We start from the raw sequence: 8,475 nt of genomic DNA, 5'->3' as shown, positions 1-8,475 counted from the left end.
TGTGTGTGTATACACGTGGTGAAACACCAAACCAATGTGCCAGGATCTGGACAATAAAGATGTATCTTATCTTATCTACTTCGTTTACCTTCAATTATACCACTGAGAGCATGACGCCCATTCATGTGTCTCAGAAACTGCTGATACATCCGTCCTCCAAACGACCATGAATCCCTGGGGCATTATGGGGTGCGGGTGGGGGGTTGGAGGGGGCATTGAAGGGCGTTCTACGAAGCGAAATGATTATCACTCGAACGATGCCTCAGCTATTCTAACGTGAAGCAGAACAGCAGCAACGTCTATGCCCAGGCACAGTCTGTGTGACGATAGTTATAATTAGTGAGGCAGCGTGGTGGAATCAGGCTCTCGTCAAAATAATCAAAGTAAAGAAACTTGCATTTTTCCGCAGGTTTGTGAATTTTTCTCAAATCTTTGTGGGTTTTTTTTGGCTCAACACCTTTCATGCCCATCAAAGAACTAATTTCAGTGTGGACATTTCTTAAAAACTTTGATTAAAGGCACAGAAAAAAAAGTAAATTTCAAGTTACCACGGACTTTTAAGCTAAGGAAATAACTAATCTTTGGCGGTCATTTTCTCACTAATTTTACTTCTGAAAACAGGTGAAACCACCTCCTTCATTCGCAAATATCTTGACTTGTATTTAAGATAAATGGATACTTTTTTCATCCAAATAAAGACTAGTGAACAAGCTTTAGGATGATACCAATAACTCTACATGCCCAAAAATTGACGAGAGCCTGATTCCACCACATTTTTAAATACTTTTTAGTCAGTTGATATACTTTGAGCGGAATGTGCCAGCTGTATTATAACATATTATCATAATAACCATATCACTGTTACTCACATCTTTGTTCTATAGAACACATAACATAATATTATCACCCCACCCTCACCCCCCGCCCTGAAAAACAACAAGAACCCACAGACAAACACACAAATCATTACAGAAACAAAAACAGTAACAGTTGACACTTTCGAGACTTTCTAGAGTCCGCACTGTGTCGCTTCTTATTTCGTGGAGTTTTTTTGTTTTTTTCGGTTTTCATCTAGGCAGGTCTGTGTCTGGAATGTTTTAGTCATGTGTGTACGGAAGTGTGTGTGTGTGTGTGTGTGTGTGTGTGTGTGTGTGTGCGGGGCGGGGGGGGGGGATAGTGGGACAGCACAACAACAACAACAAAAGCAACAAAAGCAACACAGAACAAAACAAATAGAAGCGAAGGAAGACTTCTCTCTGAATGTGTACGGTGTCCAAAGGTCTAACGATCACAATTTCCATTCTCAGTTCTCGATTTAGGCCTACCTTTATCTGATTTCTCTGCAAATGAGATCAGAAGCAGTTACAAAGCCGCATTATTATTGATATCTGAAAGTTTATCTGGATTTGAAATTCTTTCTCACTAGCCTTCTCACAACCCCCGCCCCCTCCCCGCTCTCTCTCCCGCTCTATCTTCCTCTGTCTGTTTGTCTGTCGATATGTATCTCTCTCTCTCTCTCCCTCTCTCTCTCTCTCTCTCTCTCTCTCTCTCTCTCTCTCTCTCTCTCTCTCTCACTCACTCTCTCTCTTTTCTATCTTTCTCTCCTCTTCACTGGCGAAGAGGAGATAATCGGGCTATTCATCTAAACATTAAAAAACTTTAAAGTGTCCATTTCATGTACCAAAGGATCTTAATTGTAACATTATTGTATCATTGTGTTTAATATTGCAGTTATACAAAGTGCTATTAGCTTTTCAGTGCTTTCTAAAATGCTTCCTAATTCTACCTATATATATTATACTATTCTCATGCATTAATTAAAGACAATAAATGACGTTCTGGAGACAATTTACGACCTCAGTGCTTTCCTGTCCTATCTCCATGTTTAATAGCAGTGAAAACAGTTCATAACAAACAGTGAGCTTAAGAAAATGTCTCATTTTCACTGGTAAAAATGAAGATACGACATAAAAGCACTGTGGTGCCGAGTTGACGTTTGAAGATATTATAAATAACAAAGTGTTATATCTCAACTCGTTCCTCAAAATCCAAAAAAGAAGGTTTTCTCGTTTAGAACGTTATCGTCATCTTGGGGTAGAATCCTTTTCCAAACTTATTGCAGTATAATGCTACTTAATAGCAGTTGTGTAGCGCATATCCCCGCTCAACAGCAAACTCTATGTGCTTTACTCTATATTATTACCCCAGCAGACCATAGAACACTCAGAAACATTCTCAGCTTCCTGGGAACCATACAGTGCAAGCAGCTGATTAAGCGCTCAAACACTAACAAACTGACAAGATCTTTCACTGTCTATAGCCGGGTACTCATTCCCACCTGGATGAAGTGAGGAAAATTCGTGTAAAGTGCCTTTTTATAATGATAATAATATGCTTGTTCAGCATTCTGGGATCTAAATAGTTGGATAGTTCGCACACAAACAAAGCAACTTTTTTTCCCTCATTTATTTAAGACAATATTAGCGTGCCTAAATTATGTACCTACCAGCTTTTCGTTTTCAACATAATTTAGAATTTGAATTTCGACAAAATACTTTTCGAGTACACGCAACCTTTATCACAAATTACAAAACAAAACAAAACAACCAAAAAAAAAAAAAAAGAAAAGAAAAACAACAACCCACACAAAGCCCAAAAAAAGAAAGTAAAAAAAATCCAAATGTTAGGTTTAGTACAACTGAACAGTTGATTCATGCTGGGCATGACGTAAGGAGACCGAGCAGAAACCTAGTAAGTCCCTTTTCTTTGTAATTATTCATTTTACTACTTCAAACAACATGAACAGGTGAAGAATCATTTTGTATATGTAAAATTAAATTTGAAAATGTTCCACAAGGTGAAGAATCATATTTATTGTTTATGCAAAAGTTCCTAAAATATTAACAATTTAAAGGAAATAATCAGTTTTTTTTCTTCTCCTGTAAATTAGGGGCGGTGGCGCTTAGGAGGTTTGTGCACGACGGGAAAGATAATAGTATGCTGGATCACACTAGGTGTAGACCAGGCATGATGCACAATTCATTACGGTAGTCTGGGGGAGTCACATGACCTGTCCAGCCGGGCTCTCTGACGTCACACGCCTGCTAGTTAGGAGCGACTAGAATCCCAGGTCTACATAATGAGGTGTAACATAATACCTTTACTGGGGCATTCTTCTCTCTACTTAGCTATCTAAATAAGGTAATGTTATAGTACAACCAAGAACAATTGTAGCTACAGAGTTGTGGTTCATAAGACGCATGCTACGTATCCCATGGACAGCTAGAAAAACAAATGAAAAAATCCTGGTTGAAGCAAATTATAGAAAACAACTTATCACGAATATAAGAACACGACAGGCAAATTTCTTTGGACACACAATGCGGAAAGAAGCATTAGAGAATATTGTAACAACAGGCAAGTTTGATGGAAAGAGAGGCAGAGGCAGACAGAGGGAAAAAATACTGGACAAATTGACAACATGGCTGGGAGCAGCAAGAACGACAGACACCATTGCTGCAACGCAAGACAGAGTGAAGTGGAGGTACATGATCGCCCACGCCAGTCGGCGAGGCACCGGATGATGATGATAGTACAACCGTACTCTCCCCCCCCCCTTCCCCACGGTCGCAAAAAAAAACAAATTGACAAACAAATAAGAACAAAAAACCACAAGAACCCCCCCCCCCACTCCCCAAAAACCCCCCAACCAAAAACAAAACAAAAAGGAAAACAAAGAACGAAAAACACCTAACGCCTGTGCTAACTAGGAAGGACTAGAGTCCCAGTTCTACAGTATGCTGCGTCACATTCCACTTTTCCTGGGACATTGTTCTCTCTACTTAGGTATCTAACTGGCACGAATGGATTCCTCCACCCATCCCCTGTCCCTACTGCCCCTCCCCCTCCCCTACCCCCACAAAAAAACACCACCAAAAAACAAAACAAAAAAAGGAAACAATCAACAACAAAAAAACCAAAAAATCCCAGCCGAAACGAAACAAACGAAAAAAACCTCCGAATCCACAACCCTACCACGCACTTCCCCAAAAGATGAGATATTACATGTACTTTTTTTTTTTCTTTTGTTTTTAAAAAAAATTGTATTTGGTATCTCAAAAAATAAAAGCTCATACCAGCCGGTGTCCTTTTTAGTCCGAGATGACAAGCATTCCGCGGCATCTCTGGCGTGTGTTATCACAGAGCTCTTGGACAAGTGTGAGGTCTGGCTATGTCTTACTGCAGTACTTCTTACTAAATCTTAGTGACACAAGGACTGCATGCATTCAAGTTGTGCTTACTATGTCATTATTTTCCGCTGATTGTGGTATGATTGCTAGGTGCTGTGTGATTGGTTGTTGATAATACAATGATTTACGTTGTCGTATTTTTTAAAAAGTCGTTTTAAAGATATTCGAGAGTGTTTCATACTTGTTTCTCGAAAGCGCTGCTTAGGAAGACTTGGCATAGCCTATCAGACAACAAATTGAGGCGAAGAGTGAAAGACATAATAATATACATTTTGTATTATTTTCAATTTCGAATATGAAATTTGTTTCTGTAAAATACATTAACAATTCCTTTTTATACCGCTGAGGTAGTTGTAGGAAGAGTTTTATGACACTTGCATCACAATAAGCTCTTATAAGTGCAGAAGATAAGATGTGTTACAAGAGCGTAATACACACAAACTCACACACACACACACACACACACACACACACACACACACACACACACACACACACACACACACATATGAACGAGAGATGCTTGATAAGAAAGAAGAAGAAAACCACTCTAGAGCACCCGTCAACCACCCACACCGTTGAAATTAGTTATGAAAATAGGAATGGCATTGTATAAGACAACGAAATCTATTTTACGTCAGATTGTTTTATGTATATTAATACAGACATAAAAGGCAAATGAAAGCGGATACATGCGTAAACACAAGTAGAAGTGAATCATTTATCGTTTTGTAATGTTCAAGAAATTAACTTTAACTATTAACAGTTCATTAGAAAAACACATAATTTTAGAAATGTTAAAAAATTCAGACTAAGAAAAGAAATTCTGTTCGTTAGAGTTCATTTTCTGCTATACAGGATTGGGCGTATTCGAACACTTCTCTGGGGAGCAACTGCATAAACATGTACAGATTATATTATTGTATTATTCCTTATGTTTTAATATCGAAATACAATATAAATATGTATCAAATATTTCTGTATTTTGTAACTATATCTTATTATAATGTATTCTCTTGCCTCTTGCTGTTTAATCACTTTCATCAATTTTTTTTTTCTTTCAGGAAACCTCCTGCATTCACCGATCATATATGGCACCCGTTGAGCAAAAACGAATAGATGATAATTTAAATCCATGAATCTGAAAAGTGCAGGACAAAACATCTCTTCTGATGGGGTAAATAATTCAGTTCGGATCATTCCGACTTCACTTGCTGTATCGCACTGGAAAACAGTTCAGCTGTTCTCAGCCCAGACAGGTGCGCTTTTAGGCTAGGAGGGAATAAAAGTTTCCTTATTTTGGAAATTGTACCCAAATTATGTACTATTTTGGGCTTTTTTAACACAAAGAATTTTATTTTTACAAACAATTTCTGGAACATATTCAAATTATAGAAAATCATACTGCAAAGAAACGGGAATACACAAATATTTTTTTTTCCAAAAACAAAAACAAAATCGTGGACATAGTATACCTGAATAACTTGTTGATGATCGGGGTGACGTGTATCCTACTTGGATTCAACTTCCGGTGTAAAAGCTGTTGCCATGGAGAAAACAACTTCTCACAACGTTGACGACATCCTGATAGCGTTGGGCTCCAAGGGGAAGTACCAGATATTCCAGTTTCTGACAGTTTATCTGGTCTCTTTTCCTATTGCCTTCCAGCTGTTTAGCAACGTTTATACATGTAAGTTGGCAATATGTGAGGTGAGCAGCTGACAAAATGAGTTACTTCTCGCAATCCACTATAAATGGAGATATTGGCAAAAATATATAAAAAATCAACACTAGGGCCAAATTTGTAGATTTTCTATTGATGCCATATTCTTTAAGTGTAATATGCCTGTTATTATTTCATACCTATGTATTTTTAAAAACGTATAAGCGTGATGTATCTACAGTCAAACCTGTGTAAGACGGCCACCCATTGTCAAGGAGGAAAGTGACCGTATAAGACAGGTGGTCGTCTTAGGCAGGACTGATCAAGAAGAAGAAAACAAATTATTCCTATCTGAGGTCACAATCGAAAGTAGCCGCATTGTTGTTTTTGTTGTTGTTGGTGGTGGTGCTTTGTATTTTGTTTGTAATTTTTATTTTGTTGCTGATTTCGCAAAAGGGTGACAATAAAACGAAATGTATCAGACAAGGACGACCGAGTGCGAAGTAAAAACACACTCCTGGGTCGCCACCACTCGGAGAACGAGCGACGTTTCTGTCACAAGTTCATGTTGACGTCCTTTGTTACTTTGTTACAGACTGGGTAAACAGTGACCACTCATCTCGCTTACGATTTGTGTTTAAGTTCTGGGCGGGGCATATGGGTTATGAGGGATCACACGCTTACCTCACCAGCAGCTGAAAATTGGTAGCTATTGGTCAACAGTGGGAGGGGCCTACGCAACATGATCGGTTGGAGGGACTACCTAACAACAGCGACAGGTGATTGAATTATGACGGCTTGACGACAACGCCAGGGGCCAATGCACAATTTATGACTAAACGAAATGGAGTCACTAAGGTGGCCGTCTTAGACGGGTGTTATTGCTTAGTGGGATAGGGGTTGTGTGTTGAAATATGGTGGCCGCGGCCGCATTGAACAGGTGCCCGTTTTACACAGTTAAATTATATAGAAAAAACGCAAGGGGGGAAACGGAAAGTGGCCGTTTGTACAGGTGACCGTCTTATAGAGGTGGCCGTCAGGGCAGGTTCGACTGTATTTCCATACGGCTTAAATAAAAGAAGTAACTCATTTTGTCAGCACGTTTCACACATTGTTTGTAAAGTCATACTAAACTTAAAGTTCGAATTATAATTTTTGTTTCTTTTTTTTTTTTGGGGGGGGGGGTAGGGTTTGATCCACAGCATGGTGTCTGTGGTGTAGATGGTTAGGCACGCCACTGTGGCAAGCAGGGGACTTGAATTCCATTCTTGAGTTGGGAGAATTTTGTTGAGTATCTCAGTTTTTCTGTTGGAACGCCATGTCGTGCTCTTGTTGCCTTCGGAGATAAGTTTTTCATTTAAGATTGGTTTGTAATTTTGTTAATGAAAAAAAAAAATCTTTTTTTCTTAGGGGTTGGGGCTCGGGGGAAGGGGGATTTTAGTTTTATCGTACGTACTGTTTGACCATTCATTATAAGAAGATGCACGGTTTGCAAATGTTTAAAAAGACAGACAGATGTGAGCGGGGGGTTGAAACATAGTAACATGAACCTTACAACGTACAACAGACCTTCATCTATTTTCTATCAACGCTTTTCTTTGGATCACACCCCCCACTCCCCCCTAACCCATCTCTCCTCACCCCCCCTCCCCCGCAGGTTTCCCTGTTCCCTTCAAGTGCTCCCCTCCCCCCAACATCTCTGAGAGTCTCGGGGTGAGTCTCACAGGGTCTGACGTGCTCAACTACACATACGACAGCTGTAGCGTGACCGCTTTCGTGAACGGCGAGCCTGTGGGGACGACAGAATGTGACTACACCAGTGTGGAATATGACCTGCCCGTGGAAATGTCCGCAGTCTCTCAGGTGAGGGGAATACTTTACCCATTATGACATGGTTGAATGAATGAATGACCGAAAGAGGGAACTAATGAGTGAATGAAGGACTGATTGAATGAAGAAATGAATGAATGAATGAATGAAAGAAGGATTGAATGAAAGAATGAATGAATAAATTAATGAAAACAATAAAGCAATGAATGAAATCAGACTTAAACAATAAAAACAAAACACATATAGGTAGATAGATAGATAGATAGATAGATAGATAGATAGATAGATAGATAGATAGATAGATAGATAGATAGATAGATAGATAGATAGAACGATAGATAGATAGATAAACAGATAGACAGATAGACAGATAGACTGAGTGACAGATAGATAGAACACGAAACAGACTTACTCTGAGTTGAGGGGAAGGTGACCGGCACCCCATGTCCAGGAGGAAAGTTACCTATAGCTTGTTCAGTTTCATTAGGCCGTGTTAAAAAACTCTAGCTCATTGAGGAATTTATCTTTGCCCAGGAAACTTTGCATGGCACATCTGCAGGCCAGCGACGGACAAAATTAATTATATTTTTTAAAGATCTTGATACAGTAATAAAAAGGTTTTTCTCTTTTGCTTTACTTACTTACTTATTCACTTACTCACTTACTTATTTACTTACTTACTTACTAACTTACTTACTAACTTACTTACCTTCTTACTTACTTACTTACTTA

General features: G+C 39.0%; 1 protein-coding gene across 1 annotated transcript in view; it reads left to right on the top strand.

Annotated features, from left to right (window-relative positions):
• The first annotated feature begins 5,798 nt into the window (after nucleotides 1–5,798).
• LOC101848782 (organic cation transporter-like protein) overlaps nucleotides 5,799–8,475 on the top strand; it is a 17,486-nt gene continuing 14,809 nt past the window's right edge. The window contains exons 1-2 of the mRNA XM_005109338.1: nucleotides 5,799–5,940; nucleotides 7,571–7,776. Coding sequence (XP_005109395.1) covers nucleotides 5,799–5,940; nucleotides 7,571–7,776 — 348 coding nt within the window. The remainder of the gene's footprint in view (nucleotides 5,941–7,570; nucleotides 7,777–8,475) is intronic.

Source organism: Aplysia californica, unplaced genomic scaffold (assembly GCF_000002075.1).
Source record: "Aplysia californica isolate F4 #8 unplaced genomic scaffold, AplCal3.0 scaffold00768, whole genome shotgun sequence".
NCBI lineage: Eukaryota > Metazoa > Mollusca > Gastropoda > Aplysiida > Aplysiidae > Aplysia > Aplysia californica.
Note: the sequence above shows the minus strand (reverse complement) of the source record. Positions and strands in the feature narration are given on the sequence as shown.